Consider the following 27,203-nt stretch of genomic DNA (forward strand, 5'->3'; position numbering starts at 1 on the left):
GTCCCTTAACACTTGCAACAGCAAAGATATGAATTACAGTCAGAACATTTTACTGTTTTAAAATACTTTGCCCTTTAGTATTTGTTTAACTTTAAAACAGAGAGGAATTTTCAAGTACAAAAACATGCAGCAAAGCATTAAACCTCTGGGAAATTATATGATCTTATGAAATACATCTTGTCTTGTACTTCTTGTTGCTGCAAATTAGAGGGAGGTTATAAATATTTATGCTGTATATAAGCAACATATTGAGTGAAGCCAAAACATTTTTTCTGCTGTCCTCTGATGCCCTTTAACGTTAAATCACATTTTCTCTACTCCATTATTTTCTTTGCCATGAAGTCAGGACTCATATGAACCACAATAAAAACCAGAGACGCCTTTCTCAGATGTGTAACATGTCATCTTTGAATAAATAGTCCTACACTAATGTTCCTCCATAGAAACACACACAGTGAGTTGTTGTTACAGCCTGGGTCACGTTCTAGTATTTTCTGACAAAGTAAAACTGAGAGTGACATCATGATGGTTGCTGAAGACAGACAGTAATGTTAATCATTTTAACTGTAACTTTTTCTCTAAACTGAAACAGGAGACATGTTCAGTCACCGTTAATTTCACAGCATTGTTATGAACTTACCTGTCGGCTCAGCCCACTCCTGTAATGTTGCCTGTCTGTAGTTTATTCCTGTACGTTACTGAGAAGACAGCAGTGAGGACTGGGGAGTGACTGGACTCAGCGCTCCATGTTATGGACAGGGGCGGATCCAGATTAATTTTAGTGGGGGGGCACATATGGGTACAACAGATATTTTGGGGGGGCCACCGAAAAGTTGTAAGAAAAAATGAAAGTTGCTACCGATCTCTTGCTTTTACAAAGTATTTTTCAGGGGTTTTTTTTTTTGGCATTTTAACCCAATAGGAAAGCTGTATATGACCTTTTCATTTTGGACTGTTAACATTAAAATTATGATGGACTTGTTTTTTTGTTTATGTGAATTACAACATCATTAGCTGCAACATCTGCCTGTTATGTAAAACTGTTAAGCTCAACGACAGCATCCTGAGGGCAATTAAGTGACAAATATTGTGCAAGAACAGCACTATTTACAACCCTGTGGATTTCCACTTCTTAGAATGTTTACTGCCAATTATCACACATAAAACAAGAAATAACATTCGGTACTTTTAGCAAACAGTTCTCAGCTGTAAGCCATAAACATCATAGAGTTCTGTATGCTAATCAGTCTTAATCAAAATGAGTACTACCCAATACATCACAGTGAACAATAACAATCTTTACCCTTGATCTGTGGTAAAATAATCTTAAATGTTCTTTGCAGTAATGTAATTTTTAAAATACTAAAATAAAATACAATAAGCAGCACTCTTTATAGTAAACCTTAGAATAATAAACAGTAACAGTATTCCATATTCTTAAATCATTTAATAGTGCATAGCTCAGTAAACGTCATAGTGTTCTGCATAGAAATCAGAAAAAGCTGCTCTCAACATACTTTCACAGTGAGCAATATTATTTACTCTTAGTACTGAGTGCTCAGCTCTGGTTCTTGGTTGTGCAAAGTAATCAGTCTTAATCAGAACAAGCATCAGTACATTTTCATGGTGCAATTTCAAACTTCTCTTTTTTTAGAGGCAAAACCACTTCAAAACAACCATGTGGGCGACTAAACAACCAGATGAACTCACCCATATCCAAAGCTTTGGCTCTGTTGGACTCCACACTTAGCACCCCAAGGTCACTCAGTCTGTCATTGTTCATGGTGGTGCGCAAGTGATTTTTGTTTTTATCAGTTTCAGTGCTGAAAAGCTGCGTTCGCATGCAGCTGTGCTTACAGGTAAGGCGATTGCATTTTTGCACAGTCTGAAGAGTCCTACTCTCAGTCATCAGGGTCAGAAGTGTCCGGCTCCTCCACTGATGCATCTAAAGGTATGGATTAAAATAGAGTCAATACCTCTTTAACCAACATTATATTAAAAAAAAAATACAATTTTATAGTGTGGCATAAATTGCACACATTTAACAAAGACACAATTAAAAACTGCACAGAATTCAACGCCATCAGTTTAGTCATTTAGAGTAGATCATTTAATCGTTTAATTCACCCAACTACGAATAAATAAGACTATATGGTATAAATAGAAGTGCATCACTTTTCTCATATCTGTACTTTCACCTGGAGGTTGATGGTTGCTGCTCTGGCCCTGGATGTTTGGCTCAACAACACATGATGATCCCTGGCTGCATTCAGGCTGACCCTGGTCCTCTCTGGAACTGTCAGTCTGACCTACTGACCTCTTTTAATGAAAACGTTCTGCATGTCTCCTCTCCGTTTCATGGTCTGTCAAACATATCACGAAAAAAAATTATTATTTACTTAACTGTGCTCAACTTCAATTGAAGTAGTTGAAAAGTAACTGAAATGCTGAATAAATTAACTTAGAACAAAAACGTGGATAACCTAATTTAACTGTCCGTCTGGTTTAGCTAAAGATAACACAGTTCACCATTAGCTGTGACAGTTAGCATTAATTAGCACATTTTCAGTTTGAGGCACAAGTCTTCACGTTTCGGATATGAATTTATAGCAGGAATACAAGCCCAATTTCTTTCTCTTTGTTCCTCAAACTACACAAACATTTTCCATGCAAATGGAGGCAAATAGATTTGAACAGTAGTTTGCACCAAACTTCATGCAATTCTAAACCAATACAGTGTTCTTACCGCAAAGCTGCTCGTCTTCTCCTCCGGCATCAGGAAACGTTTCCAAAGCTTCTTCAAATCCAAATCAAATGTACGATACCGATGAAAAGATCAAACTGACGTCATTGGTGCCTTCAGTTCCAGTCGGACAACGAAGCTGCTTTCAGAGCGTCGGAAATCGGAGGTTCAGTAATGTACATTTCTAACGAAAATTTTTGGGGGGGGCACACGGGGTGGCCAGTCAGATCACAGGGGGACCATTGCCCCTCCGTCCCCCCACGAAAGATCCGCAGTTTGTCCATAAGTTATGGACAAACTGCGCAAAGACATCATTCTGCGTGACTCCGACACTTAACAGCATTTACTGTTTAATGAGAAATGAAGAATATATTGATGTTTAATCGACAAAACTCTGGCAGATGATGATTATTTTGAAAAGAGCTATAACCGGCCGATTTAAATGGCCGGCTGAAAATTCAGACGGGTCATAGTGTTTACCGTCTTCCATTTCGAGTTGCTTGGTTTTGCCACTACCGGATCAACTGCCCATTTGCGCATGCGTGATGGCATGCGCTAAGACAAGTCTACTTGGGCAAACTGGCCGAAATGCGTTGACTTGCCAGAGACGTTTCAGGAATTTTGAGTTATTCTGCACTGCAGATGTGTTAATTGCGTTAAAATTTGTAATCAGATTAATCATGATGATGGATTAACCCGCATCAACGTGTTTATTTTGACAGCCCGCATATATATTAAGAAAGTTATGGTTATAATAACAAGAATAATCATCATTATTAGTATTGCTATTATTATTATATATCATATATTGCAATAATAAATATTATTACTATTAGCATTATTATTATAATTAATAATAATAATAATTCTTACTATTATTATTAGCGTTATTATTATAAATAATAATAATAATAATAATAATAATAATAATAATAATAATAATAATAATAATAATTATTATTATTATTATTATTATTATTATTATTATTATTATTATTATTATTATTATTATTATTATTGTTGTTGTTGTTGTTGTTGTTGTTGTTGGAATTATTATTGGTAACAAATTTGTATGGTTTAATTACTGCAAAATAATTTTTAATTAATGAGACTGAGACAAAACTGTGCCAGATTTAACTTTATTATTATTTGTAGTTACCTCACAAATCACTTTAAAAGCTCTACACTTACATTTTCACAAATTAGAAAACAAACAAACAACAAACAAAACAAAAAGACTAAATTCTTGTGCTCTTGTGTTAACAGTGAATATAGTTTGCATATTAAAAATCACAGAGGTTTAATTTGTATTGGCAAGGCATTGAATCAAAATTCCTCAAAAACGCTTTCAGGTCTCAATTAAATTTCTTCCACCTTTAATATGATTTTTGCACTATTTAAAGATTGTTAAGGTCAATATATAGGGAAGGGAAGGGAAGGGAGTTTTTTATTATCACAATTAACTGTAATAAATAGAAATGTTGTTATTCTTTGTGTTATTTTAAATACAGTCAGTGACAGAATACAGACAGAAGTACTAGAAAAGCACTCAGAGAGTGCAGTACTTTCCGATGGATGAAATCTTTAATAAAAAATGACCTTGCACTGAGCACAGGTGTGTGTTATGCATGTGCATGTTATGTATGAATACCAAATTGCGTGTAAATTGCTCTGTTAAAGGTCTGTTGATCAGTTCATCACTTTTTGAAAGCCTTTGTTTTGCTAGTGTTAAAAAACCCTTCCCTCCAAGGCGTATTATTAATGGTATGTCCTTTTTTTTGCCACCATTCCCATTCCAGCGACACAGGAAGTGTTTATCTAAGAAGCGGTTTCCTGACATGACGAAGACAGTGAAAAGTCTGAAAATTCACATAAAGATGAAAGAAAACTGTTCCACGCTGTTGCTGTCTATCAAAGGATGTGTCTAAACTTATAAGTACCTAGCTGGAATGGAGACAAGATCTTACGGTGAAGAAAGGATTGAAGGACTGAAAGGTAAATTTGTGTTCAAAATAAGGCTGATGGCTGAACTTAGTGTCTGGCTGGGGTTTGCTACATTGCGTGACCTAAATACGTAGCGGACGGCGGGAATTGATGGGACTCAGAAACACCCCACAGTTTAATCATTAGTTCCTTGTATGATTTCCAACTGATAAATCACAGTCATTTTGTAGTAGGATCGCAATCATGTGATCATCAGCAGGTAACTGACACAGTGTTCACTTGTTGTCATGGTTACAGTGATGGCGTGCTGGCAGCTATATGGGAAATCCTTAACAAAGCCATGGATCCAGACTACAAGCCGCATCACTGTGAAAATTTAACCACGTGGTCCTTGTGTCATTTCTGAGTTCCCCTGAAAATTTCATCCAAATCTGTTTGTCCATTTTTGAGTAATGTTTCACACAGACAGACAGACAGACAGACAGACAGAGACGGATTCACAGACAAGCGTGCGCTGATCGTCACATAACTCCGCCGTGAAAAAAGTGTCTTGTTGTGTTTGCAGCTTTATTGTCCACTAGATGGATCCTTGCGCCACCAGAACCTCTTAGTTCCATCACTCCTGACTCATCCATAAACTTTGGATCAAATGTTCTGCCACCAAAGCAGCAGATGTGTGCATTCAGGTGACTTCAGGTGAGAGAATGCGGCTGCGCAGACACACCAGGTGAGACAGAGTGGGGGTTATGATCCCCTCTGGCCGGTAGGTGGCGCCATGTCCAAGCAAATGTCCTGAGATTGCAGGGCATGTGGATCTCAGAGCTTCACCTGATGGAGCTGCTCGGCTGCTCTCAGTGTTATGTCCAGAATAAATGACAGGAAAAGATGACAGCACGTTTCTCTCCTCGCCCCTCCTCCGGATGATCTCAGGTCTGTGTTAATGTCTGCGTGGAAGGAAATCTGATCCACGAACCGCATATTGATGAAAAAAAAAATTTCCCACAGTGAAACGTCTGATGTCCACATTTTCAACATTTTTGGGAAATCTTTGAACATTTTTTGGTGGAAAAAAAAGAAATGTTAATATTTTCTTTAAGAACATTCACAAAAAAATCAACCAAAATCCAGCGAAATTTGCTGGAAAATCGCTGGATTTTGGTTGATTTTTTTGTGAATGTTCTTAAAGAAAATATTAGAAGTTTTACTGATATATGTGTAATCACTTTAGATATTTTTAAGATTTTTTTGGAAAGATTTTTACTCATTTTTTGAAAATATTTACAAGAATTTTCTTGCCAAATTTGGGGGACTTAAAAAAAAAAAAACATCAAGGGCAAGTTTTAAGGATTTATTGGTTTTCTTCCTGAAGGTTTTGCAAATTTTCAGAAATCTGGGGAATTTTTTTTGCTGATTTTTTTTCAGACAAGGAAACAATATTTTTTGGTGCCCTTAAATGAAAACAACAGGAGGGTTAAGGACTTTTCCCAAACTAGACTTGTTTTTATTCCCCTGGAAAGCAGCCGAGGTTTAAAAGTAGATGCAAACACTATTGTACTAAAGCTGATGACTCACATTGTCTTGCGTAATGTTCAGTGTCTTCTCTGTAATTTTTACACTTTGCAAAGTCCGTATGTTTGACACTACTGTTACGGAAAATAGAGGCAATAGTTTGGAAAGAAAAAGCTCCACTGTTGCATGGAGCACTGGCTTAGCTTAAACCTCATCTAACATCTGTAGGATGAGCTTCATTCATGCTTTTGCAACCAGGTTCTAAACTATGTTGAAACTCTAATTCAAAGTAGTATTTAAATGTGCAGTTTCTTCTCTCTGTGTGCACCAGCGCATCAGCATTTTTCTGCAGCACTAGTTCTTTTTTTCCAGTTTCAAGGGCCAATAACAATAATAGCAATCATTTTTCTCTTTTTCTTATTCCTAGAGTGACACCAATAGCCACAAACAAATTTCTTGTATGTTGTGTGCATAACTGGCCAATGAAGCTGACTCTGATGCTGCTTCTAAGCATGTGTATATTAAAAAATGCACAAAAACATAACATTCAATCTTGATTGTGCAATTTTTCCATGATTTTTAGGTGTATTTTTAGAATTAAGCCCATAACTAAATACCATATCCTCCTAAATATGTTTTTATTCTGTTCCAACCATCGCATCAGCGCTAAATGCAGAGAACTGCATCATACTGTCAATGAATTCACAATATCTGATTTGCAGATTGTCCTGCATTTTTCATGTTGTTGGAAAACACTGGAATGCTTTTACATGACAAACACATCGTGATAGGGCCCTTCATGTTTCTGGTGAAGGAATGTTCTCATAAGTTCTTTGTCAGAATTGTGTTTTCTGACGAATAAGAGGAAGAAAAACCAAATGTTTCCTTCTGATAAACTCACGTTATCTGTTGAGCAATAGGAGTTTAACCATTCACACATTAGCATCACAAAACATGAAATACACCTTCAGATTTATGTGACAGCCAAAGAGAGAGCTGATCGAGGTTTTATCCCGACAGAGAAATGAACAACTTTTCTGTGAAGGGGTCATGAAAAACTGTCAGCACAGTTTACTTTTTTCACTTTCAGCTTAATAATGAATGGCCCTCTAAACTGAGAGTCAATCCACATGAATGTATCTGTTCTTTGCTTCTCATCACTCTGCAGCAGTGTGTTTGATGAAGGCGTGTGTGAAAATCAACTGGTGATCAGCCCATTATCGCAGCCATCTTGAATGGAAACTGGAGGCAAAGGAAGAAGTTTGTGTTGAACCTTTGAGTGACACTTGTGGGGTTGAAAACATCTTTAAGTTGCTGTTAAAATCTAACATTAAGACCTTCAATCAGCCCCTGTCCACCCTCCTCGACACTCTCAGTGAGCAGTCCTTGCAAATGACATCCAGAGCTGCTCTTCTCAACAGGAATGTACAGTGTTGCTGTTAAACTCTACCATATGTCAATGTATTACTGTACACATCACAGAAAAGAAGAGTTTATCAATAAAAAGTCAATAAAAAGCAACAACAGTAATGAAATGCAGTTTTATGAAACACCTCCTGAAAATGTTTTTGCTGAACACCAAACGACACCAGAAATACAATTTATACATGTCTCCCTGAGAAGTAGAACACTGTTCTCTCAGTGGAGAGAGCATCAGGCTCCATCATCAGGTGTGTGGTTCTTCAAAAATGAGAACAATTAGTCGGGCTGACGGGCATCTTTTAGGATTTAGTCACTCGGTGGTTCCAGGAAAACAAACTGTTCGGTGTTTTTTTGACAGAAGTCATTATAAATTCATTTGTGGCTCACACTTATGCAGCATCCAAGTGACTAAAGTCAGGGTTTCTTTCATGCCTCTCCCGTTTTAGCCACGTTGATTAAAGTAAGACATCACCGGGATGAGCATACTGGGTTTTAAAAGGACATTTTCCTTAACTTTAAACCCTGCGACCTCCCAGGGACGTGAACCCAGTGGAAGCAGCTCTCTACTGTACATGTGGTGATTCTGCTGCCTCTGATGTGGAGGCCTGTCTGTCTGCAATTACAACCCATTATCAGCTGACTGATAGCTTCTCTCAGGGCTCATGCACTTCTATAACAGAAAAAGGGATGGAGTGAAAATGACAATAAATACAATAATGAACAAAACACCACTTGTCATTACTCAAATCTTTTGTCCAGTGCAGATCTTAAACACAGAAAAAAAAAACACCATAAAGCTGTCGTAAACTCTGCAGCACCAGTTGGAGGCATTTTTCTTATTTTGTACGCAGAAGTGAGATTAGAGAGTTTTTAGCGTGTCCTTTTGATTGATAGCATCTGTGGTTTAACAGTAGGATGAGTATGTGTGAGGAATGATATGCAACCTGTTGTCTCTGTTACCTGCAGTATCACAAGTCCACAATCAGCGACCTACGCAAAGTACATGAGCTCTGCAGCCTCTTTGTGCTGCACTAAGACACTCTGCTGAAAATGTTTTTGCTGAACTCCAAATGACCTCAGAAATACAATTTATGTCACCCTGAGAAGTCTAACACTGCTGGGATTTATAATACAACGCAACAGTACTATTTATCATTTAATGCTGCGGAGGCTTTGTGTTTGTTTTTGTGTGTAGTTTATTAAATGCATCCAGGTTTCAGGATTAGTGTAGAGAGAAGATTATAATAAAGTCTAATTATTAGCAGATTGTCACAAATCAAAAAGACTCAGTAGATCAGTCATGGAGAAATTGTGATATATTATTGTCATATTACATAAATATGCTGATCCAAAGCTTTATTAACACTTATCTGTGGTATTTAGTTAGTAATACGTGCAATAAAAGAAATAAAGACAATACTTTTTGATGCTTTTTGCTGCCACACATTGTTTTGATCAGAGTTGCAGAATTCACATTATTCCCGCAAACTCCAGAAACCACAAATTATCCCCTTTAACTTGAATTCAGAGCATCACAATGAGATAATTTGATTACTTTTTGGAGTTTATCCAGTGTTTCTGATTGATAAATGACCTCCAAGTCAGATATGAAAGCAGGACTCTATTCAACGAACAGCACAAGTGACCATCAAGTTAAAACTGCAGCAGAAACCTCAGACTGTACTGAGCTGTGAAATTTCTTTTATCACTTTTAAGTTTAGTTTTCACTCATAAGAGGAAATATGTGTTTTATTTCCTTTCAGAAAGTTATATAATCCTACTTTAATCACTGTTAGGCAGTCCAGGAAAGTGTTTTGTCATTAATTCTCCGTAGAAGAGCTGCAGGATTCACCTTCAGATTAGCATTATATGAAGAGACTTTTAAAAATTAGCATTTTACTACTGAGTTTTAAAAAGAAGGAGGAAGATGAAGGAGGAAGTAACAGTGAAAAACACGCTTCACAGTGATACCTTTTGTATTTTATTGTGTATTTTCCTGCACTCTGAACCAGTTTTACTACATAGTGACCAACCTGAGACCGTTCGTGTGGTTTTCAGGAGTTTTACATGAACTGAGGAGATAAACAGCATTAGCACAAAGCTAACTAACTTACCTGCACCCAAAATAAGATTCCCATCTTTCTCATGTTTGTGCAAACATGCAGCAACTTAAACATTTTCATTTGTGGATTTTAGAACAGTTTTGACTCTTCCAGTCCACAGCTCAGACATTCACATGTTCTCCTGAGCAGCTGCTTTGTAGTGAACCTTCCTTTAACTGAGATGAAACAGGTGAATTGTGCTTCACAGGCGATTTTCATTCCAGTTTTTCTTCTGACAAACAGACATGTGTTTCCCCGAGTTTAAGCTGAAATGATCCAGTTCATTCTTATCAGTTTGTGCTGTCTGTTGTTGCTGTGTGACGCTGTGTGATGGTTCAGACGTTTGACAGCAACCAACTGACTGTCAGCTGTGGAGAGAGCATCAGGCTCCATCATCAGGTGTGTGGTTCTTCAAAAATGAGAACAATTAGTCGGGCTGACGGGCATCTTTTAGGATTTAGTCGCTCGGTGGTTCCAGGAAAACAAACTGTTCGGTGTTTTTTTGACAGAAGTCATTATAAATTCATTTGTGGCTCACACTTATGCAGCATCCAAGTGACTAAAGTCAGGGTTTCTTTCATGCCTCTCCCGTTTTAGCCACGTTGATTAAAGTAAGACATCACCGGGACGAGCATACTGGGTTTTAAAAGGACATTTTCCTTAACTTTAAACCCTGCGACCTCCCAGGGACGTGAACCCAGTGGAAGCAGCTCTCTACTGTACATGTGGTGATTCTGCTGCCTCTGATGTGGAGGCCTGTCTGTCTGCAATTACAACCCATTATCAGCTGACTGATAGCTTCTCTCAGGGCTCATGCACTTCTATAACAGAAAAGCAGACGGAGGGACAATAAATGCATAAATGAACAAAACACCACTTGTCATTACTCAAATCTTTTGCCCAGTGCAGATCTTAAACACAGAAAGAAAAAAAAACACCATAAAGCTGTCGTAAACTCTGCAGCACCAGTTGGAGGCATTTTGCTTACTTTGTACGCAGAAGTGAGATTAGAGAGTTTTTAGCGTGTCCTTTTGATTGATAGCATCTGTGGTTCAACAGTAGGATGAGTATGTGTGAGGAATGATATGCAACCTGTTGTCTCTGTTACCTGCAGTATCACAAGTCCACAATCAGCGACCTACGCAAAGTACATGAGCTCTGCAGCCTCTTTGTGCTGCCAATGAATGCGCAGAGTCTGTGGTCCATATTAACACAGTTTAAACACTCACTGGATGCTGATAATGTTCCAGCGCGTGTTTAAACTGTGTAAACTCTATCTTCTGTGTCTGCAGCATCTCAGAGGAGGAAAGTCACGTGATTCATCCGTCTATAAGAACCTGAAGCCTCCGTCTGGTTCTGAAGCCTCCGTCTGGTCCTGAAGCCTCCGTTTGGTTCTGAAGCCTCCGTCTGGTTCTGAAGCCTCCGTCTGGTTCTGAAGCCTCCGTCTGGTTCTGAAGCCTCCGTCTGGTCCTGAAGCCTCCGTCTGGTTCTGAAGCCTCCGTCTGGTCCTGAAGCCTCCGTCTGGTTCTGCCAATATTTGTTTTTTCAGGTGAGTTCTGTGACATTCGTGGGTCCAACAACCTGCTGCTTTTTTTACCTGAAGATTTTAGATCCTCTAGAGACAGAACAGCCATGGAGGAGAAACAATATCAGTGACAGAATGATTAGGAAACTTTAGTTTTTATTACCTGTTATTTTCATTTATTTCAGACACGTTTTAATACATTTGGAACCATTTATGTCAACAAAGACATATTTGGAGTAAATCTGTGCACACTTCTTCCACTCATTTCATTTCATTTAGTCTTTTTCAGGCAGGACACGTTTTGAGTAATTTTGATTATTTTCAACTCAATCATGACATATTTTACAGAGTTTAGGAAACATGATGAATAGTTTCCAACAATTTTAAACTCAATTTTCAACTCATTCAAGACAATTTTCAAGTTAGTTATTTACTAAGAGTTATTTTGGAGTGTGAGTCATTTTAAACAAGTTTTTGTCACTAAGGACGAGAACACGAGAAATCGTGAACAATGTCTTTTATTGAGGACACATGTTGAGTCATTTTGAAAAACCTTCAAATAACTTTTGTCCATTTTGGGAGCTTTATTCTTCTAGTAAACTATTTGAATATAATCACATCATAAAAACTTGAAATGTTTTTGAACAGAATTCATTGCACGTGTTGAATTATTCCATGACTTCTGAACGTCGTTCAGAGGATGTTGTAAATATTGAACCACTATTAAAACAGAACAAGGATGATTGTGTGGAATGTGTTAATAAAGCAGCAGCTGGTATAGAAACTATCACAAAGCTGGATTTGTTGGACATGAATTCAGGCAGATGAGGAAACTTACTGAGGACTGTTTAGTCCAGGAGGCAGCCAGATCCAAACTGATTCCAAAGTTCTATTTCTAAACGCGTCATGCAGAACATTAAATTTAGATTTTGTATTTTTGGTTCCTAAACTAATTTTTTTACATTTCAGATGAACTGTAAACACATGACTGCAGTCTGTTCTCACCAAAAATCCTGTGAACTAAATTCCCGCAACATGTGTAAAACATATTCACTCCTAATAGAAGGTTTCTCCTGCAAACAAACACCTGGCCATTGTATTCAGGGACTGAGGTTCTGGATGTTTTTCAGCTTCTAAGGAAAACCAGAACAGTTTAAAGGCTATGAAGGAGGATGCCTCTCTCTAAACTCTACCTTTACATGTGTGTTGCAGTAATGGCGTTCCCACGGCGGTTGGCCTCCATGTTGCTGGTTTCATGGATCCTTCTCCTCTACTGGACGGCCTCCTCTGCAGAGTCACATGACCTCCACCAGTCCCCCAGGATCCGCAGACAGATGGCTTTTCGCACCAGAGAGGTCGTTGCAGCATCCTCACAGGTGGTCAAAGACTCTCTGACCGTCATCAAAGAAGCTTTGGCAAGTGCTCAGGCCAGTCGGGCGATTGATGTGATCAAGAGTATCTCCAAAGTTGCCAACCTGGCACCCGGCATTGGAGGTCTGGTTGCATCCTTTATCAACGTGGCGCTGGCCTTCATCCCTCAGGAAAACCCCCTGACAGAGCTCAGGAGGGGCTTTGATGAGGTGAATTGGAAGCTGGACTCCCTTTCCATGCAGATCTTCAACCTGGCGACAGACGTGGAATGGTTCAACTACGCCAGCGTCTACTCCCAAGACGAAGTCCGCATCCTCAATGCCTGGAACAAGTTCACCGAGTTTGGTCAGAGCAGTGAGTTGGCGCAAAGCGAGGAGGCAAAACTGCAACTAGCCGAGATGTTCACCAGCCACTACGAGTCCACAGGAGCTGAGGCCAGTGTGTCCAATCTTTACCACTACCTGACGGTCAGCAGCACGGCGCTCAGTGGAAACCTCAACAACTTGCTGATAAAGAAGTTTAAATGTGATGTTGTCCACATCAGCAGATACAACCTGTACTTCAGCAGCCTGCTGTGGAAGGGGATGGTGGTCAGCCAGGTCTACTGGAATCTGATGGGTTCCTACTCATCAGGCAAAGAGGATCAACATATCCAGATGTTTAAGAAGGTGCATGAAGTTCAATCATCAGCTGTGGACCTCTGTCAGAAAAACTACGAGGAGTACATGAAGAAAGACGTGGTGGAGATCACCAAAAAGCTCATCCCTGACAAAGATGCCATCGCTAAACGGGTGAAGGAGGCTCTGGACAAGAAGTACGACTGGTACAGCTGGGTGGTGCTGGTGTACGACAGCAACAATAACAGCAGTTACAAGCTGTTTGATGTGACACCGATCGAGGTGGGCAACATCATGGTGGTTGTGGCCTACACTCTGGGAGGACATGAGGAACATGTAGACGATGCTAAATCAGTTAAAGACACAGCCAACGAGTGCTTTAAGAACCAACAGTGTGAAATCAGGGATCAAATAAGTAAATGTAATAAGGACCAAGTAAAACAATGGAGTCGTTTTGAAAAAAGACCTGTGCGTATACATCTGACAAAACACGCCAAAGTAACACATGTGTCCTACAACGGCGGACAGAGTTTTGCAGAATATCCAACACCGCTTCAACAAGTCGACTGCAGCTGGTACATACGGGGAGGGAAGATTTCTGTTCACTGGTCCAGGGAGAAGGATGTCTGCACTCAGAGCACATGTCAGAACAATGGAAAGTGTAAGAGGCTGCTGGACTCCAACGATTGGCTGTGCGACTGTCAGGATGGTTACCATGGAGACACATGTAACAAGAAAGTGGACATATCAATGGCTCAGGACATGAAGACTCTCTTCCCTAAAGCGCTCATCAGCACCACCGGCACCAAACTCAGAACCATCGAGTCCAAATTGGACACGATGATGAGTAGATGTCAGTGTTCATAGAATTCTGTAAAACCACAAACACACACCAGGCAGCGGAACACTTGATGGAACAAGAACAGATTTAAAAAGTTGTTTCAGTGACACCATGTGTTGGAAAAATGTCTGTCTGAAATTTATTTTAAAGGATTAAAGACCTCTAAAAGAAATAAACAGCATCGTGTCTTCAATGTCTAACAACTTCAAGTGTCCCTGAATGTATCACATGTTTATCATCAGAAAGCAGGTCCCTGAACATGTTTAACATATAAATACCATGTGCATACATGCTGAATTTCTGAAAAACACACCTGTCCCTGAATCCACCACATGTTCAATGTCTGGAAAACCACACCTGTCCCTGAATGCACCACTTGTGAAATATATGAAAACTACACATTTCCCTGAATGCACCATAGTTTAATGGGTCAATATATATAATTGCAGGACTTTTTGTAACATAGTTAACAGGTATCATAGTTGACATTATTCCTGTTTTCAGGGCTAAAATCAACATATAGCAACTACAACCAAACATCACGTGGCATTTTTAGAGAATGATTATTCTAAATATTATATATACACTTGAATAAAATTGAAATTGAAAGTTATTTATAAAGATATTGTAGTAAACTTGTTGTTATTAAATTTGGACGGTTATTTATTTGACGTTTTGGTGATGTCCGGTCATTTTTTATTATTAAGTGATTGTTTCAATAATAGATAGTTATGGAATTTGTAAAGACATGATCATAATGAACATAAAAATATTAGCTTTTTACTTTTAATGAAAATGTATGCAGGATATATCCCAAGGACTTCAAAAGTCCCTCAATTTTATATTGACCCTAATGTCTGAAAAACGCAACTGGTCCTAATTGCGCCACTTTTTAAATATCTGAAAACCATGTGTCCCTCAATGCACCACATTTTTAAGATCTGTATGTTTTGTTCTGTTTTTTTTTTTTTTAACAAATATTTCATTTTCATTTAATAGATATGAACATTACATTTGTTTTTCTTTTCTTTTACATCATTTTCATTTACTATGATTCAGTCCTGAACATGCCCCGCCCCTCTGTCTGTCGTGTCCTATCCCGTGGTTCCTGCTACTGTCCTTGGAGCTGTCTGATGGAGGCTGCAGTACTCTGCTGAGCAGCTCTGAGGCAGCATCTTCTCCTCATCCGGCTGACAGCAGACTACAGCTCCCACAATCCTCCTGCTGCTGCTGCACTGCTGCAGGCAGAGCTGCACCCTGTGGAACTCTGGGAGACGCAGTCCTGCTGCTGGAGGAGGCAGAGAGGCTGATCAGAGAGGCAGAGAGGTGAGTGTTGGTGTTTACCTGCTTCATATTTCAGCTTCGTCTGTGTTCATCTGTCTCCTATTTATCTCTGATTCATCTCTGATTTATCTCAGTCTAATCTCTGTCTCTCAGCCTCCATCTTTCTGCTGTCAAACATCTCAGTGTGACGCTGCATTTTCCTCCTGAAGCTTCAGTCTGCTGGGAAACAGCTGCGCCTTTTACTCTGTGTGTGTGTGTGTGTGTGTGTGTGTGTGTGTGTGTGTGTGTGTGTGTGTGTGTGTGTGTGTGTGTGTGTGTGTGTGTGTGTGTGTGTGTGTGTGTGTGTGTGTGTGTGTTTTGTACAGCAGTGAAGTCACACAACATAACATGACACAGCACGACAAACAGGAAATTCAAGTGTTGTGTTGTGTTGTTGTAGCAGCTTCCTGCCCCCACTGGGGCAACAGATGGACGTTCTGCTGGGTTCCTGCCCAGATTTACCTCCTCTGACTGGTTCTGTACAGTTTTAAAAAACCTTTAAATCCTCAACAAGACAAACACAAATGACATAATGTGATAGACAATCACACAACCAGACAAACACACATCAGACAGTGAAACTGAACCTGTTAAACCAAACATCTCCAATGAGAGAAAATGAAGCTAGAATCAGAAGAATAACTGGAACCAAAGATGCCTCATTGATGTTGTAAAAGAAGCATTTTTAAACTCGACAGGAGGTTCTTTAGAGAACCATTTATTCAGACAATTCTTGAAAAGAACCTCAGTAAAACAGGTTCTTTAAGGAACCATTTCCACGATGGATGTTTTTCAGTCTGGACGCATCTTCAGTGATTTTAACACATTTTTGTCATCAAGGAGAAATTTGGAGTCTTTTTGAAAACAGTTTAGTGATTTGGGACATTTTTTGTCATTTAGTGTAAATTTTCAGACATCCCTGGTTGTATATATACATATCGACATATAGATATACATCCATCATTTTGGTCATTTCCAAGCAAAAACATCAAATGTAGGAATCTGCAGCATTTCTGGGTTCCTTCATCAGAATATATTTAATATTTGGGTTCTCGGTCAGACAGAACAACTCGTTTGCAGCTTCACATTCACAACAGCACAAACCGCCTGACAGCAGGGCGGACACGTTGCCATGGCAACTGAACAACTGCGTGATGATTCATCAGCTGATCAAAAACAGTGAAATGGGTCAGCTGCTGCCTCAGAGGGCTTTTATTCTGAAAGGAGGAAACACTGCGCTCCTTCTTTCAAAGCAAAACATCACAACTGACGTTTTAGGTGGAGATAATGGAACCGATTAAACCTGCCATGATAGTTGCCATGGTTGCGCCTGTCTCCATGTGTACAGTTGCCATGGTTACGCCTGTTTACATGTGTACAGTTGCCATGGTTACAGCTGTCTGTGTGTACTTTCAGTGGTTTCAGGTTAATTTTATTGGCAGCAGATCAGCGTTGGGTTTTCAATGAAAAAAGTAATGTTTCCTTTGTGTTTGTGTTGAACAGAAGCTGCTGAGTCATGTCTGCCGGCCTGGATGATTCAGACAACGTGTTCGGTGAGTCTCAGTTACAACCTGCTTTAGAAACTCTCAGCTTTGACCACAGAACAACAGGATTTTATGAACTTGTGTTTTCAGTTTGTTGCTGCCTGTCTGAGCTTCACTGCCACCTGCTGGTCACTGAAACATGATGATTTATTTTAAAACCTGCAGCACAGCGACTGGAGCTGCAGGGCAACAGTCACTGACACTGATTACAAACCTCCAGGTGTCTCCACGTCTCTTCAGGTGTCTCCAGGTGTCTCCAGTTCTCTTCAGGTGTCTCCAGGTGTCTCCAGGTGTCCTGGTGGACAGAGAAACATGAACATTTACTGGTAGTCAAACATACTGATGTCAGACAGATAAAACAGCAGCTGACACAAACCAGAGAGACAGAATCCAATACAAACAGATAAAACAGAACAAACTACACCAAAAAGACACCAAACTACCCAAAACATATACTAATTTGTCTGACAAAGATACAAAAAAGAGCAGAACTAGAACCAGAGCAGAGAGACAGAAGCTGATTCAAACAGATCAAACTACCTGTTAGACAAAGAGGACACTGCGAGCTGATTGGTCAGCTCAGCTGTTGGAGACACATCTGCAGGTTCACCTGATTTCAGGAGGAAACGGGAATCAGCTGTGTTTTGTTACTGTACGTGTGTGTGTGTGTGTGGGTGTGTGTGTGTGTGTGTGTGTGCGTGTGTGTTCAGCATGTTGCATATTTGATGGAGTCCTGATAGATTGGTGGGAGGAAGATGAACTTCATTATGTTAAAACTTGTAGAGTCATCACAAAACAACCTGCAGCACAAACATCAGATCTGCTGCTGCACTCATTCATTCATTCATTCATTCATTCATTCATTCATTCATTCATTCATTCATTCATTCATTCATTCATTCATTCACTCATTCATTCATTTATCCATTCATTCATGCATCCACAGACAGCACACTACTGAGGAATCTACCAGCAGGTCTGCTGTCTGTAGATGATGTTATTCTGATAGTAGGTTTAAATACTCCAGAGTGTCTGTGGTTGACAAGTCGACTCCCAGCAAATATATAGTAACACAGGAGAGAGCAGATCAACCGATCCACCAGAACACCTGGAGAACACCTAGAGAACACTTGCAGAACATCTGGAGAACACTTGGAAAACACCTGGTTGACACCTGCAGAACACTTGGAGAAAATCTGCAGAACACTTGGAGAACACTTGTAGAACTCCTGAAGAACACCTGCAGAACAGCTAGAGAACACTTGGAGAACACAGAGCATCATTGCCTGCAGATCCAAATTGTACTGCAGAGAGCAGCTGCAGTACTAGTACTGTTTTCTGAAGTACTTCTGAGTGGAGTTCATTGACTCACTGATGTTTTTCAGACCTGAACGAAGCGATACCTGAGACCGAGCTGCTGGACAACAGCATCCAGAAAGGCCGAGCCCAGCTGTCCGTCAAAACGCGGAGGCACCGGCCCTCCAGGTCCCGTTACCGTGACAGCGTGAGCTCGACAGAGGGCGACGACAGCCTCGACAGAAAGGTAGAGGTGAGGCTGAAGGTCGACCAGTCAGAGGTGTTCACATGTTCTGTGCTGTGATGTCGTCAGGTGAGTCAGGATGGCGACTGGACGATAAGAATCAGATCAGATTTAATGGTGTTAAAATGTGTTTCCAGGACAGTCCGCTGCATTCCGCCCGCTCACCACTACACCTGGCCATGCGAGGCTCCTCCCCCTCTCCTGATTCGCTGCTGTCGGCTCGAAGCCCCGGCTTCTCCTTCGACACGTCACTGGTGAGACCAATTAGAGCACAGGACAGGTATAAACATTGTACAGGAAGAGAGTGTCAGAAAGAATCTACCTCACTCTGACTTCTCAGGTGCGACGCTCTCCGGAGGACGGAGGCACTTCACTGGCTGCTCCACCGCGGGGGCGGTACCATCAGCTGACCAATGCCACGTCTCAGGAGGCTCTAGTGACGCCCAGCAGCTCGCCGTCGAAATCCTGCCCCTCCTCCGACTGCTCACCTGTCTACCTGAGGAGAAACAGGAGGCCTGACAGTGAAGGTACACACACCTGTACACACACCAGCAGAGTAAACACATCAGTGTGTTTATACCTTTGAGAGCATCAGAAACATAAAACACATTATTCTTGTAAATTCTACATATACTGATATACTCTGTGTGTGTGTGTCACAGTGTTGGTCTCTGATAGGAGTCGAGACACCAGTCCAGCCGATCCCGGCAGTCCGACCGTCGTCTTTGACAAGAAAACCAAGAGACGGTTCCTGGACCTCGGGTAACACACACCTGGAACACAGACTTGTAACATACAGACACCTGTAACAAACACTCTGTTTCTAGCACCTCGGTATGTTTTCTCGAGTTTGTTGTCTGGATGTGTTCGTGTCGTTGTGTGTTGCTGGAGGTCAACTGAACGTTTTCCTCATGCGTGTTCTTCAGGTGGGATCCTCAGTGTCCTTTTGTGTCTTTGCCTCTGTTCTGTGTCTCAGGGTGACGCTCAGACGTTCCTACATCCGAGTGAGGAAAGATAAATCTAACCGGCTCTCAGTGGGCAGCAGGTCAGTGCTAAGCAGAACCCTCAGTTCTACCTGTGACTGATGTGGTCCATCCTGACACTGTTCTCCGTCCACAGAGAACCGTCTGAGAGTCCGTCTCGCTCCTCCGGATCCTTCGTGTCCTTCTCCTGGTTCACTGAAGGACGAGGCTCCCTGTCATCCTCTGGGACACCACCCTGTTCCCCCAAACTGCCCACACTGAGTTCCCCGAGACCCCGAAAGTCCCACAGCCAGGTACAAACAGAACCCACCTGTCGCCCTGCTCACCTGGCAGAACACCTTAGGTTCAGTCGGAGCACCTCTTCTTCACAAGGAGTTCTCAAAACATGGGTTCCTCACTCAGGTTCTTCTGCTTTAGTTAGTCTAGCATTTTTAATAACAGTCTACTGGAAGAACATTACAGACCACAAAGTAGGAATAAACTCTAAAACCAGCCAAACCACCTAAATCAACTCTACAATATTGTAAACAAACTCTAGAACAACATAAATCTAAAAAATGAAATCTAAAACCTAGAACCTCCTACATGAACTCTATAATCACCTGAATCAACTATGGAATGAACGCAATAGACTCTGGAACTACCTAAATCTCCTAAATGAACTCGAGAACCACCAAAACCACCCACTTAAATCAACTCTACAATCTTGTAAACAAACTCTAGAACCACATAAACCTGGTAAATTAGCTCTAGAACCTCCTACATGAACTCTACAGTCACCTGAATCAACTATGAAACTGACTGAATGAACTCTAAAGCAATCTCCTAAAGATCATAGAACCACACAAACCTTGTATACAAAAGCTCAAACTTCCTCAATAAGCTCCAAAGATTCCAAAATTAACTCCAGAGCGCTGAACTCTAAACCACTTCAATGAGCTATAGAACCTTCTAAATATACCCCAGAACTGCCTAAACCTCCCACAGGAACTAGAACTGTCTAAATGAATTCTAGAACCACCCAAAGTGTCATAATTAACAGTAAGCTAACCCCTAACCCTAACCCCTAAATTGACTATATAACCACATAAATAAACCATAGAACTTCCTACATGAACTCTAGAACCTCATAATTAACATGAACAACCATTTACATTGCCTAAATGAACTCTACAACATCATAATTGAACTCTAAAATTCTCCTCCATGAACTTTGGAATCACCTGAATAAACTCTAGAAAAACTTAAACTCTTAAACAAACTCCAGAACAACTTAAATCAGCCACAGCTTCCAGAAGCTGATGGAGGTTCTGAAGTCTATAGTTTGTCCAGAATTAGAACCATTTCAGCTGAAAACGTTCTCATCTGTGTGACCAACAGTGAAGCTTTGTACAACAAATTGCCAGCATTGTTCTGATAAGGAACCAAAATTCTGCTAACTAAAGGCAAGCTTTAATATAAACTGCTGGAGGATCCAAACAGAATTTCAACAGAAGCTGATACCAAGATAACAAAATGTAAAAGAACAAAAATCCAGATGGCACAAAAGAGCTTCTTAACAACAGAATTAAGTAAAAACCAAATGTAGGAACCAGGAAGAGTCCAGTAGGAGAACACAAGGTTGAAAAACAGAAAAGACGATACAGGTGGATCTAATCATGGTAAATAGAAGGAACAAAGAATAGAAGTAAAAACACAAGCGATACAAGGAAAGGCAGTTTCAAAATAAAACAGGAAGTAACACAAAAGGAAAACACAAATGGCTAAATCACAAAAAAACATAACTAACATCCAATACCTGAGAACATGAAAGAACCTCCCAGTGTTGCTCTTAGAACCTTTAGAACCAGAAATCTGTTAATCCAGCAACAACAAGCAGGTTCTGAGAGTAGTTTTAGTAAATTGTGTGTTTGTGTGTCTGTTTGTGTGTCTGCCTGTGTGTATTGATTTTTGCAGTTTACTCGTCCTGCAGCATTTTAACCACCAAAACACGCCCAGAGTCTCATGATCAATATTGTGGTTTGTTCTGTGTGTGTGTGTGTGTGTGTGTGTGTGTGTGTGTGTGTGTGTGTGTGTGTGTGTGTGTGCGTGTGTCCATTAGACTCCATTATCTTCCATCAGAGGATACTGATGGTTCTAACCGGCATCAGCTCTGAGTGACTCCGGATCTTTGAGGATCAATACATCTCAATATTTAGAACATTTACTCCCCAAAGAAAACATGAAAGAAGTGGAAGAAGGAAAACAGCAAAAGCAAGCATTGAGTCTACTGTGGAAAATGTACATTAGGATTAAAATCTGAAGCAGGAAAAGAACAGCTCAATGATGCTCAAAGATACCAGTTTTATTAGTTCCATTTAGTACCAAATCTAGAGCTTAAAATTAACTCTAGAGCCATCTATACCTCTTAAACGAAGGTAATAATAAACTCTAAACCTCTTAAAGTACCCCCGGAAATTCCTAAACTTCACAAATAAATTCTAGAATCTCATAAATGAACTCTCAAACTCCTTAAACCTCCACAATGACCTCTAGAACCTCATAAACCTCTTGCCTGAATACCGGAGACTCATAAATGAACTTGAGAATCTTCTAAGTAAACTCTACAAACACCTACACCAACTACATCAACCCTAGAACCTCATTCATTAACTTTAACTACTAAAATCTTTTAAAACAAGACGCACCTCCTAAACAAATTTTAGAACCTCCTAAATGAAGGAACCTCCAAAATTAGCTCAAAAACCACTTAATCCTTCTAAATGAACCCAAGAACCACATAAACCCCTAAACAAACTGTAGAAACGCCTAAATAAACTAGAACCATCTAAAAACTCTAGATCCACCTAAACCCCCAAATAAAATCTAGAACCTCCGAAACAAACTCTAGAACCTCTTAAATGACCTCCACAACCACCAAAGTAAGCTCAACAACTACTAAAACCTTCTAAACAAACCCAAGAACCACTTAAACCCCTAAATAAATCCTATAACCACCTACATGGACACTAGAACCGCCTAAATGAACTTTATAGCCTCCTACATGAACACCTGAACTACCTAAATAAACTCTAGAACCACCTAAATGAACTATAGAACCACCCAAATACATTCTAAAACCCTTGAATAAACTCTAGAACTTCTAAAATGAACTCTAGAACCACCTAAATATTTTCTAGAACCTCTTAAATTGACTCTAGAACTGCTTAAACTGTAGAACAAAACCAACTAAATAAATTATAGAACTACCTAAATAAACTCTAGAACTACCTAAATATACTTCAGAACCTCTTAAATGAACTCTAGAACCTCGCAAATGAAATATAGAACCACCTAAATTAACTCTATAATCTCTTAGACAAACTTGAGAAGCACCTAAATGAACTCTAGAACCTTTTAAATGAACTCTAGAATCACCTAAATATTTTCTAGACCCTCTTAAATAAACTCTAGAACTGGCTAAATAAACTGTAGAACAGAACTAACTAAATAAATTCTAGAACCACCTAAATATAGAACCACCTCAGTGAACTCTAAAACCTCTTATATGAACCCTAGAATCTCTTATATGAACTTGAGAAACACCTAATTAAACTCTAGAACCACCTAAATGAATTCTAGAGCCAACTAAACTAAACCAAGAACCTTGGGGACTCTTGTGCGAGAATAATCTGTTGACTTTCAGACTAATATAATGAAAACATTCAAACACAAACATTGCTCATATTTTAGTTTGTCTGTTGAAAATATCCATTGAAGAAAAATCTAATTTGAACATTTAAACAATGAAAGAAAATTTGTCATAAAAGAATGTGAGTGCAGTAAAGTTCCAAGAGGCTGAGTTCTGTTTCCTGTCTGAGCTGCATCATGGTGTAAAATCAGCCTCTCTACATGAACTGAAATCCCGATGATGATTTAAATGTGACATTTAGGATTAAATGTACTAATGTGGACAAATGGACGATTTCTTCATTTCTAGAAAAGCAATGCAAAGCCACTTGAGAGAGAGTTAGTTGATGATGTTAGTTTGGTTTGGTCCTACAGGAGTCGGCTCTCAGCGAGGAGTTTTCTCCTCCCCACACCTCCTCGTCCACGTCTCCTCCCATCGACTCCTCCAGATCCTCCCATCCATACCAGACGCTGTCACAGTCCTCCGACGAGGTGAAGAACACAACAAATCTCCACCATAACCAGCTGGTTCTTTATCTACAGTAACTATATTAATGATAAAAGTTTTACCTTCATACTATGAATGTTTCCAGAGTTCCAAGTCCTTGAAGTACACAGATTGATCACTTTTTAATGGACTTTTTCCATCATTTCTGAATCTGAGAACTTCATCAGTACAGCAGATGGACACATGATATTATGCTAAACCTCCTAAATGAACCTTAGAACCTCCTAAATGTCTTAAATGCACCACAGAACCTCCTGAACCTGGACTGGTTGATGTTTGGGGTGAACGTGTGCAGCATTTGTGCGTTTTTTGGCTGAAAGTCAGACCTAAGTTTTCATTTTTGTTCTCGGTTCTCAGCCCGGTGATGAACCGTCGTCTCTGGTGTCGTCCTGGTCGACCCAGCAGGTCTGTCAGTGGCTCCGAGGACTCAACATGGACCAGTACGTCCCAGAATTCACAGCCAGAGACATCGACGGACAGCAGCTGCTGCAGATGGATGGCAGCAAGTTGAAGGTGAGAATAACGAGGACCTTACACAACATGGTCCAGTGAAATTACCCAAAATGACATCCATCCATCATCTATACACCGCTTATTCCTCACTAGGGTCGCGGGGGGGGCTGGAGTCTATCCCAGCTGACTCGGGCGAAGGCAGGGGACACCCTAGACAGGTCGCTAGTCTGTCACAGGGCTACATACAAAGACAAACAAGCACTCTCACATTCACACCTATGGGCAATTTAGAATAATCAATTAACCTCAGCATATTTTTGGACTGTGGGAGGAAGCCGGAGTACCCGGAGAGAACCCACGCATGCACAGGGAGAACATGCAAACTCCATGCAGAAAGATCCCGGGAAAGCCGGGACGCGAACCAGGGATCTTCTCACTGCAAGGCGAAAGTGCTAACCACTACGCCACTGTGCAGCCCCCCAAAATGACACAACTTTTAAAATATTAAAAGATTTTTTTGTGTTAGAAAAGAGATTCAGCAGCAGCACCACTCTCAGCCATAATGAGACACACAATAAATAAATGACGGAGGCAAGACAAAACAGCAGTGGCAAACTGAGAAGTTTAAAAATAAGGCAAACTCTGGTTGAACTCAGACATTAAAACCTGTAGCCAAGGAAGGGGATCTGAGTTTGTATAGAAGAATTTTCTAGCTGATTGTAAAAACTAAAGTAATAAATACCTGAGTATCCTGTCGTTCTGTGCAGGGTCTGGGCGTGCTCAGTTCATCCGACCGCAGCGCTTTGAAGAGACGCATCAAAGACGTCCAGAACGCAGCCGAGAAGGAACGAAAAGCTCTGGACAAACTGGAAAAACAGAAGGAGAAGCAGAGACGGAAAGAACAGGAGCAGCGCAGGACCTGAACGCCCCACCAGTGGGCGCAAGTACCTGGAACAGTCCTGGAATGATGTAACATGGTAACCACCCTGATGATGTAAGAGGAACCTGATGGATCAAAACAACACTATTCCTGTTTTTATTTTTCAGCTTCATGTGATCGATACAGAAATATTTGTTTATATTCAATCCTTTCTCCCTGAATAAAGACTGCAACAGTTATTGATCAAATAATTGACTGATCGTGTCATTTGTTCAACGTTTTAATTTCACATTTACAGTTTGGAAACGTCAAGCAGGAGGAGTTTGAATGTTGAGCTTCAAAATTGAGTAAAATATACAGATTTATTAATTATCATGATTTTCTGCTGATCAATTAACTAATCAATCATTTCAGATTGATTGATTATTCATGTTTTGTCCTCTGGGGCTTCCATAGTTTCTAAAGCAAAGACGTGTTGGTAACTGGCCAATCAGAGCTTGCTGTGTTTCAGCAGGAAGGAGGAGCCTAGGACTGAAGAACGTAAACAAACAAATGTGTCTGAAAGGTGTCATGGTGCTCAGAGGACCTTGGAAAGACAAGATGTGCAGGTCTTTGGGGATGTGTACGGAGGGTTCCAGAGGTTTTAGAGATTTGGTGAGCTGGGCTGGCCTCAAAACAATAAGATGTGTGGGTTCTATCAGGATGTAGACTTCCAGAGGTTTTATACGGTTCTTGAACACCTTAAAGCAGTCTCTAAGGTTACTTTAGACAAGTTTGAAGGCGTTTCAAATGTAATGAAGGGAGTTTTAGAGGTGTTTGCAGGATGTTTATGTCCAAATTGAAGCATTGAAGAAGTTCCAGAGGTGATGACGGAGATCTTCAAGGTCTCTGAGAAGGTTCATCTTTGTGGAGGTTGAAGGAGTCTTGAAGTTCCAGAGGTCTTTCAAAAACGAGGTGTACACATCGCTAAGGATTCCGAAAATTGCTGAGGATTCAGTAGTTCTTCAACACAACAAATGAATGTCTCAGGAGTTTATAGACAATCATGTTTAGACTGAGAAGAAGTCCTAAAGGTAAAGATGTAAGTTTTAAAGCTTTTCAAGAGGTCTTGATGATGCTTAAAGGTTCTTAAAAGACAGAGTGCAAAGGTCTTTCAGGACACTGAGGGTTCCACAGTTCCAGAGCTTTTAGTGGATCTTAAACCAGCTGTGAGATGTCCAAATTTAGGCGTTCTAGAGGTAATAACGGCGATTATTAAGGTTCTATCTGTGATGATTGAAAACTTTAAAAAGACAAGATGTCTCTAAGGAGGTTTTAGAGGTCTTCAGGGAAGTTCCAGTCATCTTTGTGTAGGCTGTAGAAGTCTTAAAAAGAAAACGTGCAGGTCTTTGAAGATACCAGAAGTGTTCATAAACACCTTAAAGAAGTTTTAGATGTCCAAGCTGAGGTGTTAAAGAAGTTCCAGAGGTAATGAAGGAGATGACCATGACAAGCAGTTCTTTCATGATATTTAGGAAGAGTTCTAAAGTTTAAGATGCTTCAGTGGCTCTTGAAATCTCAAACGATATTTTAGACTTCCTTGAAGAAGTCCTAGAGATGATGAAGGAGGTGTTAGAGAGCGAGAAAGGCTGTTGGGGTGGTTTGGAGGCCCTTAATAACACAATATGTGCAGGTCTTTCATGATATTTAGGGAGAGTTGTTGATGTTTTAGCAGTTTTAGCTGTTCTTCAATACACTAAAGATGCCTCCAAGAAAGTTTTAAATGTCCACATTTAGGCATTTAAGAAGTTCCAAAGGTATTGAAAGAGGTTTTTTTAGGTCTTCAAGGAGGTTCCAGTCATCTTTGTGGAGGCTGTAGAAGTTCAGAAGTTTCAGAAGTCCCTAAAAGCACAAGATGTGCACATCTTTGAAGATATTTAAAGGATGATAGAAGTGTTGGTGGTTTAAGGTCCCTAAAGATGTCTCAGAAGGTTTTAGAGGTCTTAAAAGGCTGTTGATGATTCATGGGGGCCCTTAAAAGATACGTTGTACAGATCTGTCAGTATATTTAGAGACAGTTCCAGATGTTTTAGTTGTTCTTGAATACAACAAATGAGGAGGTTCTAGAGGTAATGAAGGTTTTTTTAGGTCTCTGTGAAGATTCCAGTTTTTCCAGGTGGAGGTAGAAGAAGTGGTGAAGTTCCAGATGACCTTGAGATTATTTAGATGTGCTTTGGAACATTCTGTAAC

At 40.2% G+C, this 27,203-nt stretch overlaps 2 protein-coding genes and 1 long non-coding RNA gene across 4 annotated transcripts; 2 read left to right on the forward strand and 1 right to left on the reverse strand.

Annotated features, from left to right (window-relative positions):
* Positions 1 to 1,220: 1,220 nt before the first annotated feature.
* LOC129347671 (uncharacterized) lies at positions 1,221 to 3,247 on the reverse strand. Its single transcript, XR_008599867.1, has 3 exons — positions 2,747 to 3,247; positions 2,199 to 2,363; positions 1,221 to 1,945 (listed from the first exon to the last, which is right to left on the reverse strand). It is a non-coding gene; the product is annotated as an uncharacterized LOC129347671 (long non-coding RNA).
* Positions 3,248 to 11,089: 7,842 nt separating this feature from the next.
* On the forward strand, positions 11,090 to 14,100 carry LOC111563058 (SE-cephalotoxin-like). Its single transcript, XM_023261946.3, has 2 exons — positions 11,090 to 11,269; positions 12,458 to 14,100. The coding sequence occupies exon 2, from the start codon at positions 12,460 to 12,462 to the stop codon at positions 14,098 to 14,100; it is 1,641 nt and encodes a 546-aa protein (XP_023117714.2). The 5' UTR covers positions 11,090 to 11,269; positions 12,458 to 12,459.
* Positions 14,101 to 15,252: 1,152 nt separating this feature from the next.
* Positions 15,253 to 25,225, forward strand: samd14 (sterile alpha motif domain containing 14). Of its 2 annotated transcripts, none has more exons than XM_023261944.3 (11): positions 15,253 to 15,400; positions 16,901 to 16,950; positions 18,327 to 18,490; positions 18,619 to 18,735; positions 18,822 to 19,008; positions 19,144 to 19,243; positions 19,458 to 19,526; positions 19,601 to 19,757; positions 23,509 to 23,625; positions 23,999 to 24,154; positions 24,862 to 25,225. In XM_023261944.3, exons 2-11 carry the CDS (start codon positions 16,914 to 16,916, stop codon positions 25,015 to 25,017), a joined length of 1,260 nt encoding a protein of 419 aa, XP_023117712.1. In that variant the 5' UTR covers positions 15,253 to 15,400; positions 16,901 to 16,913; the 3' UTR covers positions 25,018 to 25,225. The 2 variants fall into 2 exon arrangements, with proteins under 2 accessions (XP_023117712.1, XP_023117713.1); XM_023261945.3 differs by having other exon boundaries at positions 18,327 to 18,484.
* Positions 25,226 to 27,203: the final 1,978 nt, after the last annotated feature.

The sequence above is a fragment of the Amphiprion ocellaris genome, chromosome 19, assembly GCF_022539595.1.
Source record: "Amphiprion ocellaris isolate individual 3 ecotype Okinawa chromosome 19, ASM2253959v1, whole genome shotgun sequence".
NCBI lineage: Eukaryota > Metazoa > Chordata > Actinopteri > Pomacentridae > Amphiprion > Amphiprion ocellaris.